At 39.4% G+C, this 25,396-nt stretch overlaps 1 protein-coding gene and 2 pseudogenes across 1 annotated transcript; all 3 read left to right on the top strand.

The window, feature by feature from the left end:
* Window positions 1–25,396, top strand: part of LOC130862662 (non-receptor tyrosine-protein kinase TNK1-like) — a 618,047-nt pseudogene that overhangs the window by 233,076 nt on the left and 359,575 nt on the right.
* On the top strand, window positions 8,706–9,675 carry LOC130862674 (putative olfactory receptor 2I1; annotated as a pseudogene).
* On the top strand, window positions 11,192–13,624 carry LOC130862663 (programmed cell death protein 7-like). Its single transcript, XM_057752389.1, has one exon. The coding sequence runs from the start codon at window positions 11,236–11,238 to the stop codon at window positions 12,685–12,687; it is 1,452 nt and encodes a 483-aa protein (XP_057608372.1). The 5' UTR covers window positions 11,192–11,235; the 3' UTR covers window positions 12,688–13,624.

Here is a 25,396-nt window from a genome sequence, read left to right as displayed (position 1 = left end):
AAATAGATCCTTCACTTCCTTGGTTAGAGTTACCCCAAGATATTTTATGCTATTTGTGGCTATCGTGAAGGGTGATGCTTCTCTGATTTCCCTCTCTGCTTCCTTATCCTTTGTGTTAGGAGGGCAACTGATTTTTTGGAGTTGATCTTGTATCCTGCCACGCTACTAAAGGTATTTATCAGCTGTAGGAGTTCTTTGGCGGAGTTTTTGGGGTCGCTTATGTACACTATCATATTGTCTGCAAATAATGAAAGTTTAACTTCTTCCTTTCCAATTTGAATCCCTTTAATCCCCTTATGTTGTCTTATTGCTATCGCTAGAATTTCAAGCATATACTCAAAGGACTTGAATCCTACCACCATGATACTTGTACATTCATATTTATAATAGGGTGGAAATAGGGTGAAATTGGAATCAGTCTAAGTATCCAGCAACAGATAATGAATAAGGAAAATGTAATACATATATCTTATAAAATTTCATTCAACTACAAAGAAAAACAAAATTTTAAAATTTGTATAAATGGATGAATATAGAAATTATTATATTAAGCAAGATAACTGAGACTTAGAAAAATAAATATTTCATTTTGCCCTCATATGTGAGTTCTAGCTTTTAATGTTTTGCAGGTGTATACATGTGTATGGGTGTTGGTATAGGTCATCAAACAAGAAAGAGGACTACAGGAACAGAAAGAAAAGATTTTTGAGGAAGTGGAAAAGTGTAGTGGGACACATGTGAGATAAAGGGAGAAAAAACAAAAGGGCAGAAAGGGAACAAGGGGAGTTGACAAAGTTGTTTGGTTATTTGGATGTACCGTCTGCAGAGATGGAGATTGCAGATATTTTTCATCTATACTGTGTCTTTCCTTTATATGTCTTTTGATGAGCTTTAGTGAAAAGTTTTAAATTATATCAAAGTTAAGTATATCATTATTATTGTAATATTTACTGGGTAATTATGAAAGAATAGCCAAATGAAAAATACAAGAAAAGTCAGGCTTTGGAAAGTGGGTATTGTGTATTTTGTGCCTTTCTGAGCACATCATCTGACAAGTGTACAAAACAAGAAATTCGTAAAATTAATTGTTTAGAATTTTGGCAGACATACCCAGTCTACTTTCCAATTCCAATGAAAATTGCAAACATTTATCATGAGTTTCCTTCTATCGAGCATTCTCACACTGAAGCTATGTAGAGGAACTCACCTGAGATCATCCCATTGCCATAATTTCTGATGTGAGCAAAGGGGTTTCCTTGTGAATTACAAAAGACACTCCTATTACTAGGTATATTCAAAAAGTTTTATGAGCTCTCTGCCAAGAATTAGGTGCAAAAGCTAATTATATTTCTTATGCCATTGGTTATACTCTAGTATCTGATCATAGATCACTTAAAATGAAAGTGTCTAGCAGTTACAGATACTAGGACTTTACTAGAGTTCCATTGTGTCATAAACATTCAAAAGTCAAACTGCATGTTGCACTCTTCCAAGATAAAACTGCATATAATGTCAAGCATCCATTTGACCAGATTTACCAAAACAAGAGCAGCCTCAGTGAACCTGAGTCAATATCAGCTCCTTTTACACTGTTCATAGACATTGGTACAGTTGATATCTCTTGTTACGTAACTCCTATCCTTATTCCTCTACTCTCCCTTTTTATATATTTACATCAAAGCTTTCCAATCTTCAGCAGTAATTTAGAGGTTTAGCAACTGCAGTCCAGCAAGTGCTTTCTGAGCCCACTTCATCTAGAGAGACATTGACTGCACAGTAACAGTGCTAGAAGACTCTCCTGACAACTGGGTGGTCACTAATCCACTGTGCCATTCATGGTGAAGGCATGTTCTGAAAATGAAGATCTGAAAACTTCAGACACTAAAGAATAGAAAGTATTCTTTTTCTGATACTTAAGTTTAAAATCACAGTCCCTCAATTACTGATTACATAAAAACAAAAGTGAAGTATTGTGGTCAAGAATACAGGGCATATACCAACGGACATGCCAAACCGAAAAAGGCAAAGCCCATGAGTTCTCAACGCTACACAAAGAACTATAGGCAACTAGAAAATCTAGGAGCTGAAGAAATTGTTTCCCCAGGGAAGAGCATACGAATTTGTTGTCCAGTGCCAGTCAGCAAAACAAAACAAAACAAAACACACATAGGTAGCATTATATGTACCCAACAGATTATATTCAGAAATGTATATGCATATGTGCATCCAATAACAATTAGTAAAAGAAAAGACCATGTATTTGAAGGAGAGCAGGAAGGAGTGTATGGGATGACTTGGAAGGAGGAAAAAGAGGGAAAATTCTTATAATTATATTGTAATCTCAAAACTAAAATTTAAAAAATATAGTGAGTAAAGTATAGTCATTATACTAACATTCCACATCCTTAATAGTACAATTGTGGACTCGTGAGCATCCTTCTCCTACTGATTCTCTATAGTCTCTCAAAAAGGAGGAATCTATCTATTAGGGATACCTTCTTAACCACTTAATTATGAGAGCTGGTTATGGCATAAAGTTAGCCCTTCATGTTTACCTGTTCCTATTATGGTTTCTCTTTTAAAATGTCCCAAAGGCTCCTGTGCTGAAGGCTTAGTTCCAACCTTGCAGCATCATTGAGAGGTGACAGAATATGATGCACTTACCTTATCAGTTAACTAATCCATCAATGAATTTGTAAGTGAGTGGGCAAATTTGAGGGACATAGCAATAACAAGTAGGTAACTAGGGATACATCTGATTTTCTTTTTATTTATTCTTCTCTCATAAAATACTTTCTGACCACAGCATCCACTCTTCCCAACATCCCCCTCTTCTTCTCCCCGAGACCCATGGCTCCTGAGCTTCTCTTAAGAAAAGAGCAGGCCTCCCAGTAATATCAGTTGAACAGTATATAAAAAGATGCTTTATTTCTAGATCCAAACCCTCATATTAAGGCTGGTTAGGACAACCCAGCAGAGGAAAAAGAGTTCCAAAAGAAGGCAAAAGTGTCAGAGACACCCCATCTCCAGCTTTTGGGAATCCCACAAAATCTCAAGCTAAAAAAATTCACATCATGTATATAGAGTACAATTCCCACACAACTCATTGGACTGGAGACATCTAGCTGGTGCCTATGTAGAACTTTCACCCCCATGATCTAATATCTTTGGTACAGGAAGTATTCTACAGGCTACCAAATGAGAAATGGATATACCAGCCCAGCCACAAAACTTTGTTATCCTGCCTATACGATATACTAAGGCTCAACAGTGGCACAATGCAGTGCATTGTGGGAGTAATTATCCAATGTATGGTTTGATTATGCGGCATTGCTTGAGTGTCCAGGAACCAGGGATTAGGATAAAAATGCTAATGCTCAAAAGCAAAAATAAAAGTAAGAACGAAATGACCCTCGAAGATATTCTGCCACACTCATAGATCAGAGCCTTCCTTATTCAGTCATCATCATAGAAGCTTCCCTGCTGCAGTGATGGAAACAAATTCAGAGACACACGGACAGACGTTTCACAGAGAGAAAAACCTTGGAACACAGAGCTCTACATGGAAAATATTCGTCAAACTCTCCTCTCAGAGATCAGAGAACCCAGAGGAAGAGGAGGCAAAAAGAGGAAAAGTCAGAGGAGATGCAGGACACGAAGAGAAGAAGGCTCTGAACCAACTGAGCAAAGCTTATATGAACGCAGACTGTGGCAGCAAGCACAGAACCTACTCGGGTCTGCGCCAGGTCCTCTGTGCATATAATATAGCTTTTCAGTTTAGTGTTTTCATGGATTCCTGAATGTGCAAATGAGTGGGTCTCATCTCAGTGGGTGAATGAACCCATCACGGTCCTGACTTTCTTGCTCATCTTCTCCCACTTTCTGCTCTTCAACTGGACCTTGGGAGTTCAGTCCAGTGCTCCAATGTGGATCTCTGTCTCTATCTCCATCCATCGCTGGACGAAGGTTCTATGGTGATATTCAAGATATTAATTAGTTTGGCTATGGGATAAGGCCAGTTCAGGCACCCCTCCTCTTCTGCCCAAGGACCTAGCTGGGGATATCCCCTTGGACATCTGGGACTGGGAACCCTTCTAGAGTCAAGTATCTTGCCGACCCTAAAATGGCTCCCTTAATTAAGATATCTTTTTCCCTGCTCCCATATCTGCCCTTCCTCCATCTCAATCATCCCACTCTCCCAAGCTCTCCCCAGTCCTCCCCTTCTCCCTTCTTTCTCCCCCTCTCCCCTTGCCCTCATCGCGTCCCAACCCCCATGCTCCCAATTTTTGCCTGTGGCAAAGCTGATGCAGTGGAAAGATGGTTAGGCTACTGGGACATCCTCCTTGTGGATGAGGTGATTCAGATGTTTTTGATAGAACTATTTCTCAGGAGAAAGGGCTGCTGCAGAGTGAGGCTGCTCTGCCCAGAGCTATGGCCTATACATAAGGACTCTCAGGAGGTCAATGCAGTGACTCCTGAAACTCACCAGTGAGAAGAGAGTGTGAGTCTCCTGGGGAGAGTAAAATGGAAATGACTCGGAACACAGAAGAACTTTAGTATAATATGCATAGATCTCATTGTTTTCCAGAAAAGAAGAAGTGTTCTATGAGTAGTAATGTGTGTGTTTGTGGGGTTTTTTTTTTGTGTGTGTGTGTGCATCTGTGATACTGGGACATTGCCTTGAAGGACATGGTCCTCTCTCCTGAGACACAATCTTGTTGACATCAGGCATGGTTTTTTATGATAACAAAAGCTTTTCAAAACAATGTAGAGATGAGGATGGAGATTGTGTGTGTCCCCTGTATGCAGTAAGGAAAGGATGAAGAGAAAGTCTGGAGTAGCTTATCAGAAGCAGAAACTACTTAATTATCTCTTCAAGTACTGTGACTGGAGGTAGGTGGCACAGTTAATTTATCAAGCCGGGCCTGTGGAGGGTGAATTAAAGTATATAAAAGGATAATTAATACTCAAAACATTTTCCTGTTATTTTTATTCTAATTACTTACTGTCTGCTTCTGTTAAGACTTTTATAGTTTGTGCAGACTTCAGCATCCACCTCAGAAAACAGCTTTCTATTGCTATTAATCACTTGTTTCCTGGTAAATTAGAATTCATTTTGTCACTGTGATACGCAAGTTATATGGTACATTGTAATCTAATCAAGCGATCCTACTCTTTCTACTGGGTTGACCTAAAGTGTAATTCAGTTGGGTAAGTGGTCCTTGGTGAGTGAATGTGGTAAAACCGGGAAAATGGGAGTAAGCATCCTAATTATCTTTTCCTGCTCAATCTACAGAAATTCTTTCCCTTCCTGACAGTTTCTACCTGCAGACAATGCACTGTTTCAGAAACAGTATCTTACAGTGTGTCATAGCTTATAAGATCAGACAAGGAACCGAATCCACCAATGAACTTTTCTAACCTTCTGACTCTGGGAAATGATGTTTTTCACCTGTATCATTCACAAAGCAGAACAACGTATAGTGAGCTTGACTTGGGGCTCTGAGATGTGTAGTGTATCATGCAAAACCAAGACTGTAAGATATCAAAATCCTCTCATCTCGTGCACCATCTCTTGCATATAGTTAGTTGCCAAGTGAACCTCCAGACCTTACCAGTTCTTAAGGCACACATTATAACACTGAAGGCCTATGTATAAAATAGAGCTGATTATTGGTATAAAACCACTTAAAATTGCTTAACTAGAAAGATGGGGAAGATTACAACATGTAGTGCTTACAAGGAACCAGTGATTCCAAAATTAAGGTCAAGAAAATGTAACAGGTGAGAGGCAGATAGGATATTTACACCAGAGCACTCTGACCCTTATTTCTTTCTCAAGAATCTTGATACTCCTTCTGAGTAAATAATTTTCTCTCCACGGATTGAGATGAAAATATATCATTCTGGTTGCATTTCCTAAACTGAATTCCTGAAAATTTAATTAAGATTCAAGACCACACTCTGTATATGGAGAGCTTATTATACAAATATAGAAACTACTACTAAGTGCAGCGTATTTAAGAAAATATTTCAAATTTAAAACATAACTCTTTCTGGGTTGGCTTCTTAGATTATTTTCCTTTGTTCAGTCACATGTGGATTTTGTCAATACAAAATACATGAGAAATATAGATATTTGAATTTAATATAGTACACAGGAAAGTTTATAATACTTCGAAGTAAGTATAAAAAGCATCACAACAGAATACCCAGTGTTTTGGCTATTTTTACAAGATCTGAATTCCCTGAGAGTCCAAGTAATCCCAGACTTCCTGCTTCGTGCTCATCAGAACTTTAAGTCAGCCCACATGTTCTCTACCCTTAAGTTTTTAGAACTTCTGCATACACAGGTAAATATCTATCTAATAGATACAATAATGCATTATACACATTTATATCCTCTCAGGAAAGAAGATGCAGGCACCATTTTTATATGTGTATGCAGGTTTTAAGTAATCTTGCTTTTCCATTATCCACAAAATAAAAATTATAATTTAGAGAGCAATTAATGATAGGAGCAAAGATTACCGACTGTGGTGTGAGTTTTCCCAAAATACAGTGTACACAAAGGTAAATATAGTATGGCTGTGCGTAGACATACACCCTGTTTATATCCTGTGTCTCTAGTAAGCATTCAGCACCTGACCACTTTAAAAGTGATTTTAGGGAAGTAACGTAGTTCTCACTAAAGCAGTCTCATGGGGGAATAGATTTCTTTCTCAGCCCCTTTTAATAAGTGGTCAAATTAAAGAACAGAGTTTAAACAGTGTTATCTGCATTGTTGTCTATACTAAGATTTTAACTGATACACAGTCTTCCCAGAGTGAACCTGTATTTCACTCTATGATGGAGGAAGGTCATTGGTTAATAACAAAAAAACTGCCTTGGCCCTTTGATAGGACAGCAGCTTAGATAGGTGGAGTGGACAGAACAGAATGCTGGGAGACTTCTCATTACATGAGAATTTATGGATTGTTAAAGATGGAAAATATAATGATAGAAAGTGAAGTCCGTACACAGTCTCTGTGTAAGGCTGTACTCAGAAGGAAATGAGAAGTAATCAATAACACAATGGTAGATGCTATTTTATCAGTTTTATTGAGAAAAGCGTGGAGTGTGACTGCTAGGTGGAAGAGTTGTGTGATTTTCAGAAAAAAGACAAAGTTATACTGGAACTGAAGAGTTTCCTAGATAGATAAACAATGAAGCAAGGACACAGAAGCCATACAGTGAGAAAATGAACAAAGAGAAAATGAAGTGTATAAATACTACACGTGCAAAATCCAAGCAGTTTGATGGAATTGTAATGTGAGGTCCATTGAGTGAAAGGTTAAAGAGAAATTTCTATCATGCCAGGCACAATGACTTACTGTGGGAACCCCACCATTCCAGAGACTGAGGCAGGGAATTTGGGAATTTGATGCCAGCCTGTACTACATACCAAGACCACATCTCTTTTACTCTTTTTTTTCTTTATTAAACTCAGTGCCCTGATTCATAGAATTTTATGAATAATAATAAGAAAGTAGAAATTTAGTGTGCATACCATGATACTCTCACTAAGAAAGCATGCTCTAGGCCGGGCGATGGTGGTGCACGCCTTTAATCCCAGCACTCGGGAGGCCGAGGCAGGCGGATCTCTGTGAGTTCGAGACCAGCCAGGTCTACGGAGCTAGTTCCAGGACAGGCTCCAAAGCCACAGAGAAACCCTGTCTCGAAAAAAACCAAAAAAAAAAAAAAAAAAAAAAAGAAAGCATGCTCTATTAAAAGATGGGAACTATTAAGATATGGAAATTGCTGTGTGATGGTGGAATATGATCTTAATCTCAGCACTTAGAAAGAGAGGCAGTCTGATCTCTGTGAGTTCATGACCAGCCTGCTCTCTAAGATGTTATTTGATTTGATTTTATCTTCACATAAATATAAGTCATACTTGAAGAATGATGTTTCTTTTTTTCTTTTTTTCTTTTTTTTTTTTTTTTTTGTTTTTCGAGACAGGGTTTTTCTGTGGTTTTGGAGCCTGTCCTGGAACTATCTCTTGTAGACCTAGCTGGTCTCAAACTCAGAGATCCGCCTGCCTCTGCCTCCCAAGTGTTGGGATTAAAGGTATGCGCCACCACTGCCCGGCTGAAGGAATTATGTTTTAAGGCACGTATATGAATATTAGCCATAGAAATCACAGAATACTCTGGCCCTACTACATTCTGAGATGGGTGGAGAGAGAGTATCCACAGCAATAGGAAAGCATAGATAAGAGTTGGTGGGAGAGCAGATTTTCAAGGGGACATTGATAACACGTCAATGAAAAGCATGGAGAAAGAATTGGGTCACAAGTAATGATTTCCTTTTCTTTTATTTGGCTGATATCTTACTCCACAAGTGAGGCTGAACTCAAACCAATGGTAAGCTTCCTGCCTCAGCTTCATCAGGGCTGGGAATACAAGGGTACAGCACCTGTCCTAAGTCCTGAGTCACTCAGTATAATGTTCAGTACACGTTGGAAAATCACTTGATGTGGTAAGCAGAGAAAAAGGTTAGATATGAAACTCTGTGACGATAAATACTTGTTTGTAAACACTAATTTTATGGCTGAAGATGAAGATTCTGTCTCTGACTTAACTGAGGATCTTAAGTATTAAATTGAATAATTTCCCCCACCTGCAAGAATCCTTCTAATGACTTGCTCTTCTCTCTTCCAGGAGATGAGTGTCAATTGCTCCCTGTGGCTGGAGAACAGCTTGTCTGTCAAACGCTTTGCATTTGCTAAGTTCTCTGAAGTCCCTGGAGAGTGCTTCCTCCTGTTCACCCTCATCCTCCTCATGTTCTTGGTATCGCTGACAGGCAATGCACTCATAGCCCTTGCCATCTTTACAAGTCCAGCCCTGCACACACCCATGTACTTTTTCCTGGCCTACTTGTCTCTCCTGGAGATTGGCTACACTTGCTCTGTCATAAACAAGATGCTGCAGAGTCTTGTGAGTGAGTCTCGAGGGATCTCTTGGGAGGTTCGTGCCACACAGATGTTTTTCTTCTCATTCTTTGGAATAACAGAGTGCTGTCTACTGGTAGCCATGGCTTTTGACCGCTGCATGGCCTTATGCTACCCACTCCAGTATGCAACCCGAATGAGCCATGGGGTATGTGCCCATTTGGCAATGGTTTCATGGGGAATGGGATGCATAGTAGGGTTGGGACAGACGAATTTTATTTTTTCTTTGGACTTCTATGGGCCCTGTGAGATAGACCACTTCTTCTGTGACCTTCCACCCCTCCTGGCACTTGCCTGTGGAGATACATCCCAAAACAAGGCTGCCGTCTTTGTGGCGGCAGTCCTCTGCATATCCAGCCCATTTTTTCTGATTATTTCTTCCTATGTCAGGATTCTGATTGCCGTGCTGCTGATGCCTTCACCTGAGGGACGCCATAAAGCTCTCTCTACCTCTTCCTCCCACTTACTTGTAGTCACACTCTTCTATGGCTCAGCATCTATTTCCTACTTGAGGCCCAAGGCTAGTCACTCACCAGGAAGGACTAGCCAAATTCTTGGCCCTCTTCTATACAGCGGTGACATCCATGCTGAACCCCATCATCTATAGTTTACGGAACAAGAAAGTCAAGGCAGCCCTGAGGAGAACTTTGGGCCTGAGAAAAGTTCTGAGCAGGAATAGGTAACAACAGAACCACACAGAATTATTCACTAATAAACATGAATATAGAACCAGAGTAAACAAACAAATATTGATACATTTTCTGTCTGACTTATTGATCCGGGATGTCATTCTTATGTTGTGAATGAATATTGCTTTTATTGGTTGATGAATAAAGCTGTTTTGGCCTATGGCAGGGCAGAATGTAGCTAGGCAGGAAATCCAAACAGGAAAAAGAAGGTGGAGTCTGGGAGACGCTGAAGGAAAAAGATGCCAGATTATTCCCAGTAAGGCCCAGCCACATGGTAATACACAGAATAGCAAAAACTGGTTAATTTAATTGTGGGAACTCGTCAGTAATATGCCTGAGACATTGGCAAAACAATTATAAGTAATATTAAACCTCTGCAAGTTCATCTGGGAACTGGCAAGCAGGAGAGTAACCTCCAGTTCCAATTTATATTGAGTATCTTTGTAATTTTGAAAGTATCTCTTCATCCAGGGCTATGTTCTAATTACTAATTCTGAAATGATTTCAAATACTAAGGGATACAACTAAAGAGACCAATACAATAGAGAGCATTCTATTATGTTTTAGTTCAGGATGAAAATCTAAATTGCGATATCTCAGAAGTTTTGCAAATTCTATCCCTGATGCCCCCAAGACTTCTACTTCCTATCCAGTTATATCACACACAAATCTTTGTTCTAAAGTAACTATATAATGGTCTTATATCAGTTCATGTCTTTATTTTATAATTCACATGCTAAAAGTCTTTGAATTCTTTTGTAAATTGTAATTAACTAAAACAGTGTAAATATTACAATATGCTAAAATGTTAATTTGAAACTATTTGCTTTAAAATATTAAAGAAAACATTTATTTTCAAGTGTTTCCATGAAGTTTTTTTTAATGCTAAATGGTCAATATTTTGGAACTTGCAGGTCATTCAGGCCAGGGAAGCCGCTCGGTTAACTGAATGTCTTTACCTCTCCCTCCATTCTTCCCAGTCCCATCTCCAGTCTCATCCCCAGTTCTGCAGCAGCACACCCACTGTAGTAGCCCCTCCTCTCTGAAACCCTACCCAACAGACCATGAAGACCTTCTCCTACAATATTTCTTCACCCAATATTTCTTCATACTGATATCCCAGTATGTATCATCTGCAGGCATTCCCTGGGATTAGCAGGCCCTGCAGGCTATGGAAACAGGTAGGCCAATTGCAGATCTTAGTCTCTCCCTTCTCTCTTTCAAATCCAACTCCTTTTGACACCTCCAGCTCTATAACAGACTTGTATCAGCCTCATCTCCACCACACTAGGATAGGTTTTGAGCTACAAAATGCTCAAGATAATTCCAGCTTGGCTAGCTTTGATGGTGTGCTTTCTTACAACATTCTGGCCAGATCTTCAAGTAAGAACTTCAGAAAAACCCTACCAACTACTCAGAGACTATATGCAATTGTACCAGATAGTAATCTTGAAACTTAAGTTTCATTTTAGTTTTTAAAAGATCCCACAGCCCGGAACTCGCGTAAAGAAGTACACACATTACTGTCAGAGCTCGCACCGTTGCGCTACAGACATGGCCCTGCCACCTTTCTTCGCCCAGGGCCGTCAGGGACCGCCGCCCCCGCAGCCACCGCCTTCCGCTCCGTTCGGCTGTCCGCCCCCGCCGCTGCCCTCCCCGGCTTTCCCGCCGCCTCTTCCCCAGCGGCCCGGCCCCTTCCCGGGGTCATCCGCCCCCTTCCTCCAGCCTCCGCTGACACTGCAACCCCGCGCCCCGGCCGAGACCTCCCGCGGCGGCGGCAGCGGTTCCTTCTTCCCGGTACCCCCTCCGCCGCTGCCGCCACCGCCTCCGCAGTGCCGGCCCTTCCCGGGGCCCGACGCCGGCGAGCGTCCGCGGCCACCGCCTCCAGGCCCCGGGCCGCCCTGGAACCCGCGCTGGGCCGAGGCGCCGCCGCCGCCCGACGTGCTCGGGGACGCAGTCCTGCAGCGCCTGCGCGACCGGCAGTGGCTGGAGGCGGTGTTCGGGAACCCTCGGCGGCCGGGCGGCCCCAGGCCACCGCGCACACCCGTCGGGCCCAGCCTGGGCGAGGTGCGCGCGCGATTGCGCGCCGTTTTTCGCCTGGTGCGGCGGCTCCGCAGCCTGGGGCAGTCCCTGCGAGAGGCCGAGGCCGACGGAGCGGCCTGGGCCTCGCTACACGCTCAGGCTGTGCCACTGCGAGCGGAGCTAGTCGAGCGGCTGCAGCCTCTGGCCCAGGCCGCCTATGTGGGCGAGGCGCAGCGGAGGCTTGAGAGGGTCCGGCGCCGCCGGTTGCGGCTTCGGGAGAGGGCCCGGGAACGCGAGGCTGAGCGGGAGGCGGAGGCCGCGCAGGCTACGGAACGGGAGCAGGAGATTGACCGCTGGAGGGTGAAGTGCGTGAAGGAAGTGGAGGAAAAGAAGCGGGAACAGGAACTCAAAGTGGCTGCTGATGGTGTCTTATCTGAAGTAAGGAAAAAACAATCGGACACTAAAAGAATGGTGGACATTCTGCGTGCTTTAGAGAGGTTGAGGAAACTGAGGAAAGAAGCTGCAGCGAGGAAAGGGGTCTCTCCTCCTGCCTCAGCAGATGAGACTTTTGAGCATCGTCTTCAGCGACTGAGAAAACTCATTAAAAAGCGCTCTGAACTGTATGAAGCTGAAGAGAGAGCCCTCCGAGTTATGCTAGAAGGAGAACAGGAGGAAGAGAGGAAAAGAGAATTAGAAAAGAAACAGAGAAAAGAGAAAGAGAAACTTTTACTTCAGAAACGAGAAATCGAGTCCAAGTTATTTGGAGATCCGGATGAGTTCCCACTTGCTCACCTATTGCAGCCATTCCGCCAGTATTACCTCCAGGCTGAGCACTCCTTGCCTGCGCTCCTTCAGATAAGGCATGATTGGGATCAGTACCTGGTGCCGTCTGATCATCCCAAAGGTAACTCTATTCCCCAAGGATGGGTCCTTCCCCCGGTCCCCAGCAACGACATCTGGGCAACGGCCGTTAAGCTGCATTAAGACGCTCCAGGAGTGTGATCCAGCAGGCAAGCACTGCAGCTCTAGATATTAGTGATGCTGTCATCTCACGCTGTAGTCTTCTGCACAACTTAAACTCCATGCGCCATTGTCTTAGCTGGAAGTCCTGCTTCTTTCTGGTCTCTGCCCTGGCCAGAGGTGCCTTTTGAAACAGATTAATAAGGTTCTTCGGGAAAGGGCCTAGATGAACTGAGGTTGTTAGCATGGACAGGGGCCTTGGCTCACTCATTGTGCCTCTGTTTTGAGGGGCTTGGTGAAATGTGGCCTGCTCATTTTCTCTAGATTTGTTGTATATTGGTGGATAAGTACAGTCATCACACTTGGTTACTCCTTATCTTCCTGTACCAATTGTCCTCCAGCTCCCAGGAGTACAGGTCAAAGTTTGACCTAAGTTCTGTTAATCCCAGTTTTGGTGCAGTTGGGAGGCTGCCACTGAAGATAACAATGACTTTAGACTGGGCTGCCAGGAATGCTGACAGCTTAGAACTGTTGTCCTGTGGAGAGCTTAGAAAGCCAGACCAGACCAGTGCCAGACAAGGTTGGCTCCTGCTCTGACAGACATTGCCTGTGTCCTCATGAAAGCATTAGTCTGGAGTTCCAAGAGATCCAGCTATGTGGGGTCTTCAGGAATAGAAATGCGTGTCCCTATGGGACTTTAAATCTCAATCACATGGTAGGGGCTTGGGTAGCTCTGGGATTCCCCCCACCCCCCTTAGCTCAAGCTTCTAAAAATATCCATGTAGTAAAAGTTTGGAAAAGAGCAAGTACGAATGGTAAATTTTATTTTTTATATTCATTAATAAGGGCTATTGTTATTGGACATGATCAGTCATGACATGTTACAGTTTTTGTTTTGCTTTGTTCTGGGTTTTGTTATTTAATTTTCTAAAAGCTAAATAAATATCATTTTCACTTTTTCGTTTGAAAAAGAAAAAAATAAAAGATCCCACAGAAATAATATTGCACCCATGACAGCTGGAAGTATTTCTAAAAGCTATTACGACTGAGTACATATTATATTTGTCTTTCTGGGTCTGGGTTACCTCACTCAATATGATTTTTTCTAGATCCATCCATTTGTCTGATAATTTCAAGATGTCATTATTTTTTCTGTTGTGTGGTACTCCATTATGTAAACATACTACATTTTATTTATGCATTCTTCATTTGATGAGAATTTATAGTTTAAGGGTTTTTGCTATTACAAATAATGCTGATATGAACATAGTTGAGCATTACACCTGCTCTATACATACACACACAGAGACACACATGTGATGGAGGAAGGTGTGAACAGTTTTCAGCTGCTTAGATTGAATTGATATTCATGTCAGATTTAAGGAGAGAGAATGTGCTCATGATAAGCTTGTGAAGTTTACTGAGCAGAACTAAATTCTTCACCTTAAATCAGAAAGGATTCTCAAATTTTAAATGTATTTCATATCCAATTAGTCAAAATAACACTTTTTATTAATTAATTTATTTATTTAATTATTAAAGATTTCTGCCTCTTCCCCGCCACCACCTCCCATTCCCCCCCTCCCCCAATCAAGTCTTCCTCCCTCCTTAGCCCAAAGAGCAAGCAGGTTTCCCTGCCCTGTGGGGAGGTCCAAGGACCACCCACCTCCATCCAGGTCTATTAAGGTGAGCATCGAAACTACCTGGGCTCCCACAAAGCCATTAAATGCAATAGGATCAAGAACCCATTGCCATTGTTCTTCAGTTCTCAGTAGTCCTCATTGTCCGAAAATAACAAACTTTTAACATGCTTAATCATTACCAAACATTAACTGAATCAACAGTTACATTATTTGAATATTTGAGTTGAAGAAAATATTATGTTATTTATATGTATATGTAGGTGCATAGAAAAATATGTACACATATTCATGTTTATTTCAGCATAATTATTATTGTCTTAACGGTGATTTTTTAATATACAAAACAAAATGGATAAATAATAATTTTATAAAATATGATATGACCAATATAAGAGGCTTTAAAGGAAATGAAGATTGATGACAGCTGGAGCATAAATTATTTCAATCCTTTTGTAACCTGGTTGGCAATCTTTATTAAAAATGAATATGCTCTAACATTTAGATAAGAAATTACATTCCTCCAACAGATGCTCTATCATACTACAAAAGCATTTGTTCAACTATGTTCATAGCAGCATTATTTGTAATAGCCAGAACCTGGAAACAACCTAGATGCCCTTCAATAGAAGAATAGATGAAGAAAGTGTGGAATATATACATATTAGAGTACTACTCAGCGGTAAAAAACAATGACATCGTGAATTTTGCATGCAAATGGATGGAAATAGAAAACACTATTCTGAGTGAGGTAACCCAGACCCAAAAAGAGGAACATGGTATGTACTCACTCATAAGTGGATTCTAGCCATAAATAAAGGACATTGACTCTATAATATGAGATCCTAGAGGAGCTAAATAAGATGAACCCAAAGAAAAACATAATTATCCTCCTGATATTGGAAGGAGACAAGATTGCCAGGCAAAAATTGGAAATTTGGGGGTGGGGTGGGGTCGGGGTAATGGGAAATGGGGAGAAAAAAGTGAGAAGGGGAGAAGGGGGAGAGCTTGGGGGAATGGGACAGTTGGGATGAAGGCAGGGTGGATATGGGAGTAGGGAAGTATATATCTTAATTAAGGGAGCCATTTTAGGGTTGGCGAGAGACTTGATTCTAGAGATATTCCCAGGTGTCCATGGAGATGTTCCCAGCTAGATCCTTGGGCGGCTGAGGAGAGGGAGCCTAAAACGACCCTGTCCTATAGCCATACTGATGAATATCTTGCATATCACCATAGAACCTTCGTCTGGCGATGGTTGGAGATAGAGACAGAAACCCACATTGGAGCAATGGACTAAGCTCCCAAGGTCCAAATGAGGAGCAGAAGGAGGGAGAACATGAGCAAGGAAGTCAGGACCACGAGGGGTGCACCCACCCACTGAGACGGTGGGGCTGATCTGTTGGGAACTCACCAAGGCCAGCTGGATGATGGAGCATGTGATCAAACCAGACTCCCTGAGGTGGCTGACAAGGAGGACTGACTGAGAAGCCAAGGACAATGGCACTGGGTTTTGATCCTACTGCATGTAATGACTTTGTGGGAGCCTAGTCTGTTTGGATGCTCACCTTCCTAGTCCTGGATGGAGCGGGGAGGGCCTTGGACTTCCCACAGGGCAGGGAACCCTGACTGCTCTTTGGACTGGAGAGGGAGGGGGAGGGGAGTGGGGGGAGCGGGAGGGAAATGGGAGGATGGGAGAAGGTAGAAATTTTTAATGAAATAATAATAAAAAAGAAAAAATTACTTGTAAATATGGAAAAAAGAAATTACATTCCTAGATTTAGCAAAAAATAAAAATTATTCATTTGTTCATTGAAAGATATATACGAGAAAGTTCTTTCCACATCATGTGCCTCTAAATATAACCAAAAGTATAATTGCTGTTGTACATCTTCTTTTCATAGGTGGAATGATATGTGAAAAGCATAAATGTTAGACAACAGAAACCAGTCACAAATAATATTAATTACATGCTGCTTATTAACCTAATTTCAAAAGCAGGCAACTGTAAGGCACAGTTCATTAGTATCTCAGAGCATCCTTACTGGAAAGAGTCTCAAGGAGAACTGAGGGTCAGTCCAGCAGCTAGGGGGCATCTTCAAAATTGAATGTAACTTTAAATATAAAGTGTCTTCAGTGTGTATTACACAAAAGAAATAGATAATTTTTTAAAAAGTGAGATAAGACCAGTAGAAGAATCACATAAAATTTAATAGCTTTGTAATAATTTATGCTGCTATTGTATTTTCCCCCATGGCCAAAATTCTCATTTACTTAAATTCTGCTTAATTGCAACAGAGGGAATGACTCCCTAAGGTCAGAATTTCTAGCACATTTGGTTCTAATGTCACTAGTCTACAAGGGTTAAAAGGCAGATTATAGGCAAATGTGACTTACAAAATAAGCAGAGTCAGATTTGTGGTGAGGGTTAGATACACCGAAGGTTCAGAGCTGCAAGGAACTACAGAAGCGAAAGGTGAAGCCAGCCTAAGAAGTGAGGTACCCAGAAACCCGAGACACATCTTCCATTAGGATGAGCAGTCAGTATTCTAAAAACGGTAACTTTACTTTTATTTCTTATATTTTTCAAAGTATTGCTTTGTGAACTGTAATGATAGTAAAAACATTTGTTTCACAGTTAGAGGCTATAAGCAATGCAGGAGAGAGGCACAACAGGGATTGGGAATTAAAATTACTACAGTCAATAAAAAAATTAATTTACAATAAATTAAACCAAAGTCATCTTTTTTTTTTTTATTTTCGAGACAGGGTTTCTTTGTAGCTTTTGGTTCCTGTCCTGGAACTAGCTCTTGTAGACCAGGCTGGACTTGAACTCACAGAGATCCGCCTGCCTCTGCCTCCCGAGTGCTGGGATTAAAGGCGTGCGCCACCACCACCCGGCTAGTCATCTTAAACTTGACCATCATGGGTGATATTGAGATTGGATTACTAGTTTCGTCCATCAGGATAGCCAAGTGAATGGCAGGAGAAGCTGTGCCAGGTAGTTATGCTAAAGCATGAACTGACATTGTCCTCAAAACCAAAGGAGATTTCATAAGAAACCAACTTATAGGTTTGAGAAATGATTTAAATAATCAAGAATCTGGATTCCTCTTTACCACATAGTCATAATTCTATATGTATTAGCTATAATCTGCAATGAATGACTACTGAGGATTAGGGAGTCTACATTTTTTATTTGCACTGCTTACTCACAATGAACCTTGCAAATGCTCAATGAGTTTATTATCACTCTAGTTAGCTTGCAAAAAGAAAAACAATGAAAAGACAGGTTATTAGGAGCCTTCTACCCATGGCAATCTGATCATGCACCCTACACATAAACTCCTTTTCTGCTTAAAACTGAAAGGCTACATTTTTTTATGAATGTAAGCATGAGAACATTTTTTGAATAATTGTTGTCAACTATTTGTTTAAAATAGCTATAAATATTATTTTCTAAGTAAACCTCTAAACATATCTACTCTGTCTTATAAACTTTCTCAGAATAATAAAGGCTATTTGGAAAATTTTCTCAGGAAACACCATTTAATTTAGAAATTTTAAAAATTTCTTTTAGCTGTGTTTTCCTTAAAATTAGTAATGAATCATATACTTTAAAAATGTAGAAGTCATGCTGTTCAAGATGAAATGCCACCATGAGTGAAATCCAATTTCGTGGTTTGTTACACTTTAAATACCATTTCCAGATGTTCTCTATTGTCCAAAGACCATCCATGAAGGCTAAAAGTCTTACACCTTTCTTTTCGTAAAATATTAATTCTCATGTTTATCTCAGTTAAATCCAAAAGGAATGCTTATTGGTACATGCAAAAGAACAATCTGTTTATTACTATGATCTGGTAACTCAAATTATACTTAGGATGTTTATCTCCTCAATTTACCAAATAGTTCTGCTTATATCCATTATGAAATTCATGAACCACAAGGAAACTGGTGACCAAAACATTCTTTGCCATTGTGGGATAGTAATCAACCTGAAATTTTTCATGTCATGAAATTTTTTTTGTTCCATATCTACTCTCTTACATCCAATCACTGAATTTCTATGATATCTTCCCTAGCCAGTAATTCCACTATGAGGGCTATAAAGTGACTGAGATGAAATGCATGGATGTTTTCTCTGTTCCAAACAACAGCTCCTGATGTCTTCATTGAGGGCTCTGACAGGAAATAATTGAAACCATAATGTCAAGTATGACAAATATCAGTAAGAGGAACTACAATGTTCTTTGGAGGGGAACTATATTTAGCCACATCTATTGTAATTGGTTAGTAGAAAACAAAGCACAATCACTAAATGAAACATGGAAAGCCGGGTGATGGTGGTGCATGCCTTTAATCCCAGCACTCGGGAGGCAGAGGCAGGCAAATCTCTGTGAGTTCGAGGCCAGCCTGGTCTACAAGAGCTAGTTCCAGGACAGGAACCAAAAAGCTACGGAGAAACCCTGTCTCGAAAATCCAAAAATAAATAAATAAATAAATAATAAAAAAATAAAAAAGAAATATGGAAAAAAGTAATACAATTGTAAAATAAAATTGTTAATTCTATGAAAGGCAAAGAACACATTTTTTATTTTTGTGTTTTTTTCATGATTTCAATTAAATATATCTCAAAAAAGTGAGAAAATATTTCACCTTTTATATCTTGTCTGCTTCATATAATGAGTTATTCTGAGATCACTACTTTTGTTGGCTGGACAAACAGCATGTAAGATCTGGCAGAACCAGAGCTGAACAAAAGTTACTGGGATGCTGGAGAGGTACAGAAGGAATTGCATAGATAATTAGCAAAGAATAAGACATTTCAGTGAAACAAGAGAGATAAGAACAAGAAATCTATCATACAAAGGGGTGACTATAGGTAAAAAGATACCTTCTATTATTGAAAAATGCTAACAGAGCTGAGGTAAAGTTTTTTCCAACAATAATTATTAGGATTTATTGTCACATGAATAAGTCACTATATTTAGTCATATTTCTCAAATTTCTCAAATTATTTATAGACAGCATGTACAACTTTGTCAAAAATAAGATGGTGATAAAAACAAATTCATATAAAACTGTCAAAAATTCTATAGTAAGTGAAGGAATAGAATTATACATATCTTTATTTTGGGATTAAAACTATTCTTAAATTACATTAAACATTATCTCTAAAGTGGTTACAAAACCTTTTTACCAAGAGTCGTGATAATGTTTGGTATCTTAACAACAATATTACACTTATATAACCTTGTACTTCAACTGTGTAATTTGAGTAATTTGTTCTCATTTAAACCAAGTGTTTATTTTACACAAAGGAGCATGAAACATACAAAGTACACATACGTGCAATCAATTTGCATATGTACATAGTCATATTTTTGTTGGCTGTCACAACACAAACAAGTACCAGATAATTTTTAAAAACATTCTTCACAACTTTTCCCATTCTGCTGCATAAAGCTGAATATATAAACAATCATTCTAGCTTCAGGAAGATTACATGAATATAATGCAAAATTTTAAGAAATCATGTGAGAATTTTCCTCATGTAGGAAGTATGACTAAATTGGAAAAAAATGAGATCATCTCTGGAAACTGACTTTTATAGTTTGTGTTATTTGACTGTTGGTGTATGTGTGTGTATGTTTCTTTTTCCTTTTTTTGTTTTTTGTTTGTTTGTTTTTGAGACAGGTTTCTTGGTAGCTTTGGAGCCTGTTCTGGAATTCGCTCTTGTAGAACAGAATGGCCTTGAACTCATGGAGATCTGCCTGCCTTTGCCTTCCAAGGGAAGTGCTGGGATTAAAGGCATGTGCCACCACTGCCCCGCTGTGTGTATGTTTCTTTACATAAACAAAAAAGGACACATTTTATACCATCAGTCTCAGTGATGTTAACTCCTCATTATTCTGTGGCTAAACATCTTTGTATATTAATTTTACATGCACATTATCCTGCGTTTTAGAGGTTTTATCCTTGTTGTCTTAATTATATTAAGCAGAGAGAAGATTCTACAAAAAAAAAAAAACAGAAAAGAAAAGAAAAAGAAGTATATTTGTCACCACCAACTGACTGCTTTTCATGGGTAGCAATTTCAAACTTCTATTATACAAAAGTATTAAGAACCTGCAGGAATGTGCCTTACTCTCTCTGAGGCATGAATGGGGTTGGGGGAAAGATGGAGGGAATGGGAGGAGGGGAGGAAGGGGGTATTGGTACGTGAAATGAAAAAAAAAAAGGATAGTTTGTTCTCTTTTAAAAAATAAATAAAAGAACCTACAGGAAGGCAAGTTCAATTGAGAAAAATTATGTTCAAAAATATTTTGAGTAAATTACAAACTTAATGAAGCTTCAGTGAGGTTTTCACTTTCTTCTGTGTTAATAGATACAACACCTGATAACAAGTATCATATAATACATCTTTATTATATTTGCCTTTTATTTCTTTATTTTTGTTCGGTATTTAGGTAGCTTGCGGGAGCAATGGAGAGACACAGAGCCTCACTCTGCAATCCGTGCTGGCCTTTCTTTCACATAAATCCTCTTGCTTCAGCCTTTCAAGTGTTGGGGTTACCAGTGTGAGTCACCATGCCTGGTTCTAATTTGACTTTCTAAAACTCTTTACTTGTAAAAATGTGGGTATAAGAACGGATGACAGACTATACATGCACAGCTGTTAATACTATTTTTCTTATTGCAGAAATAAAATGAAGTTATTCATGGTTTTGTTTCAGCATCCCCTATCCAGTTTCTTTACTACGTGAAACATTAAGGATAACCAGGACGGCAAAGCTCTATTATTGATATTTTTCAGTATGGAATTCCAGCAATGAGAAGGCTCAATAGCACCCCTCATCACACCAGCGGCTTTGTTCTGGTAGGCTTTTCTGAATGGCCCCGACTGGAGATGGCTCTCCTTGTCGTCGTCTCCATCTTCTATATATTGACCCTCTTTGGTAATTCAGCTATTATCATTTTGTCTCGCCTTGATCCTAAACTCCATACCCCATGTGTTTCTTCCTGGCCAACCTTTCCTGTTTAGATCTCTGCTATACTACTTCTACTGTCCCCCAGATGCTGATAAATGTACAGAGCCATAAGAGAAGCATCAGCTATGAGGGATGCATAGCACAACTGTTCATCTTCCTCGGCCTTCTCTCCATCATGGCTTGTGATCGCTATGTGGCCATCTGCCAGCCTCGGCGTCACACAGTTGTCATGCACTCTCAGCTGTTGGCAGCAGTAGCCTGGGTAACTGGTTTCAGCAACTCCTTGGTGCAGACAGTCCTGACTTCTTTGTTGCCTCGTTGTGGGAAATACCAGATAGAGAATTTCTTCTGTGAGGTACCTGCCATGCTTCAGTTATCATGCGTTGACACCTGGGTCAATGAGATAGAGATGTATGCTGCTGTGGTTGTCATGAAAGTTATCCCACTTGGGGTAATTCTTTTCTCTTATGTCAATATTGTCAGAGCAGTCATAAGGATACAGTCTTCTGAAGGTCGGAAGAAGGCTTTTCACACTTGTGGGTCCCATCTTTTGGTGGTCGTAATGTTCTATGGCTCTGCCATCAGTGGATATGCATACATGGCACCTAACAGCAGCTCAGCAAAACTGAAGGGCAAGCTTTTGGCACTCTTCTACGGACTCATGACCCCAATGCTTAACCCTCTTATCTATACCTTGAGGAACAAGGATGTCAAGGCAGCAGTGAAGAAGATACTTGGAAGAGAACAAGAGCAAGGATAGAATTTAGCTTAGGTGAAAACAGGTCCTATTGAAATCCAGTCCTTGGTTCCAGAGCAGACTTGCTAACAGCCATTATTCTTTTAATCAGAAAAACTATCCTGAGTGTGACTACTTGTTATTGTTTATATGAAATAGTCAATTAGTTCAACAAAACAAAAAATGATTAAGTAAATATTAAATTTTATTAGAAATGTTGTGTGGAAAATGAATAGGGGTAGCAACTTTTTAAAAGTGTAAAAACACATCTACATGAAATTTAGTCATTTTGTGCCATACACAACCAAAATGAAATATAATTTCCTACCTTCAATATTTTGCATGTTATAAAGATAAAGATAAAGTTTTATATCTAATCTTCCTTTAATCAGTATTTTGAGTTACCTTCCTGATAAATGAGTGGCTGTGGTAATGATCTGCACTGCAGTGGAAGACAGTAATGAGAAGAGGGCCCCATAAAATCCTTCTGACTGTGTTACTTTCCTCAGTCTTCCTCACAATGTATTTTTATCTCATATTGCATTGTGTAATAGATTTGTTTCCATTGTGATTTCTCTGCATGTAAGGAACAGAGCATAACAGATTTTTTGGTTCCAGTTTTTGATAGTATACAGAAATTATCTATCATGCTAGGGAATTACCATTACACTATTTGTTATTCAATAATATTGTGGTTTTTTATTAACTTAAGTCATTATCTTGTTTCCAATTTTTGAAGAAAGGATTTCATTTATTTTATGATGAACTGAAAATTGTTATTATTTTTCATATAATATATTTTGACCATATTCTTTGCCTTCCCCCAACTCCTTTATCATCTCTAACTCCCTACCCACCCAACTTCATGGATTTTTTTCCTCTCAAAAAGAAAAAGAAAAGAGAAGCAACAAAAAACAAAAAGAATGAAAATCTAATAGAAAAAGTCAGTAAGACAAAAACAAAACAAAACAAAAGGTACACATACACACACACACACCAACAGCATGGAGTTTGTCTTGTGTTAAGTAACTTCTCCTAAGCATGAAGCCTGCCATACTCCTCTTCTCAGTGCTGAATTTTTTTCTAGTTTGAACCTTTGAAGGTCTTGTGCACGTTGTCATAGTCTTTCTGTCTGTCAGTCTTTCCTATTTGTAGTCCCTTGATTTTCTTCAGTTGTTTTATTGTTCTAGGTAAGAATTTAAGTCCTATATTGGATAGGTATGGAAATAGTAGACAATCTTGTCTTGTTTCATAGGAAATGTTTTGAGTTTCTCTCCATTTAGGTTGATGTTGGCTATGGGTTTACTATAAATTGTCTTTATTGTATTGAAGCATATCCCTTGTATCCCTAAGCTCTCTAGGACTTTTACCATGAAAGGATGTTGGATTTTGTCAAAGGCCTTTTCAGCATCCAATGAGATGATTACATGGTTTTTGTCTTTTAGTCTGTTTATGTGGTGGACTATGTCTATTGATTTCTGCATGCTGAATCATGTTTGCATCACTGGAATGAAGCCAACTTGATTATATTGGATAAGCCTTTAATATGTTTTTTAATGTTATTTATTTTTCTCAGATCTCTCATGGTGTTGATGACTATGCTGATTGATTATAGCTTTGTCAGTTTAAGAGCAGAAAGCATACCAGCTCCTCCTACAAAGCTTCAGATGTCTTCTCAGTTCTCTTCATTAGTAAAAATCAGGCCGCTGGCCTCAATAGAGAGCTACTTCTAGGTCTCTAGCTGACAAAGGCACAGTTTACCTTGCTACCAGACTCTAAAAAGAGTATAATCTCACAAAACAGGTTGCAAAGTAACTTTTTGCTACTCCTTTGTGAGATATTTTGTTCATAGATTTGTTGGCTATTTATAGCTGTGGCAATGAGAACATTTTCTGTAGATTTAAATGCAGAGTTTTCTTGCTTTTTACCCCACTTACGCCCTCTTTTTTATTACTCTTTAAGCTATTCCCAAATAACTCTTTTTGTGGATCATTTGTAGTGTCTATGAACTGACATTACTACTTATGTGAACATACTCTCGCAGAGAATAGTACAATTGATGGTAAATGAGTGATCCACTATCACCATCCACCCATCTACACCCATCAACAGGATCTAGCATCCACCTGCAAACTATAGTCGCACAACAGCAGCGCAAATGTTATGAGAGTATCCAACCACTTTTTAAAATTGGATTATGGAATCACACCTAAAGGAACATAGAAATAAAATGACTCCCAATGGCAAATATAAAGAAAGAAAAGAAGCAAATTCCACCCACCAAGTACCTGTTTTCTACAGAAATTTTTATGTAGTCTGTCAACAGGCAATTTTGTGAGATTGTCTCTATGTAAATTTGACTATTAGAACAAAGAATGAATGATATCACCCTAAGGCCTCCTGGTTTGTGTGTGGTGGGTGGGGGATGGAGCAAGGTTACTCCCTTGTCTGTGCAGAAGTCACACTGCTGAAGTGTTTTGGGAAGGAATTCCATTTTGAAGGGAAAAGTCATGGCTTCACAAGGTTTTTACATATATGACAGTGATTTTTCTAAAATCGGGTTGCTCCATGTGGACATGGACGTATACACTTCCCGAGGATCTGCCTGTTGGTCTGTCATCTGTACATTCACTGTATATTGTGGACTCTGACAGACAATTCCAGCTCTAGGGAATCCAATAGTTCTCTTACTTCTTTGGTATCTGTATGCTTTGTGCACAAAGACACATGCATTAATAAAGTATGATAAATATTTTAAATTGTTTTATCAAAAACTAGAGAAAGTCATAAGCAAAGCCACTGAAAATGTCAAGTATTTGTGACTGAGCCCTCCATTTTGGTCTGCTGATCTATCATGCTTTCTGAATGCTGAATACTTCACACTGGCTCGATTCCTACATCTTTATAGTAATTTTAAATCAGAAATCAAGGTGTTGTAATTTTATTTGAAAACTGTTTATCTATTGAGATCTTGGTCCATTACCTTCCCTTTGATTTTACTTAATAATGTTGGCTGTGTAGCAATGTCTGGCTTCTTGGAATCAGACAGAAGCAGTGAACAGTGGGTAAACTCTATTGTAAATGTAATAAAAATACCCACAAGTTAACAATCTAACTTTAAACAGGACAGTTCCACAAAAAAATTACTTCAATCAATTTCAGTAATCAAGCTTAATTTTTAATGTTGTTAATGGGTTGTTTAATTTGATATTTGAGAGTTAATAAGACAAATTAAAGATAATTGGGGTGACTTTTAAATTTAGATTTAATGGCTTTAAGAAATACATTTTCTTCTTATTTTGTCCAATTTGAAATTTTATAAGTTCTTTTACCTCTGCTTAGACTAGTTAAAGAAAACCAAAAGA

This window comes from Chionomys nivalis, chromosome 20, assembly GCF_950005125.1.
Source record: "Chionomys nivalis chromosome 20, mChiNiv1.1, whole genome shotgun sequence".
Lineage (NCBI taxonomy): Eukaryota > Metazoa > Chordata > Mammalia > Rodentia > Cricetidae > Chionomys > Chionomys nivalis.
This window is presented reverse-complemented; position numbering and strand designations above follow the sequence as displayed.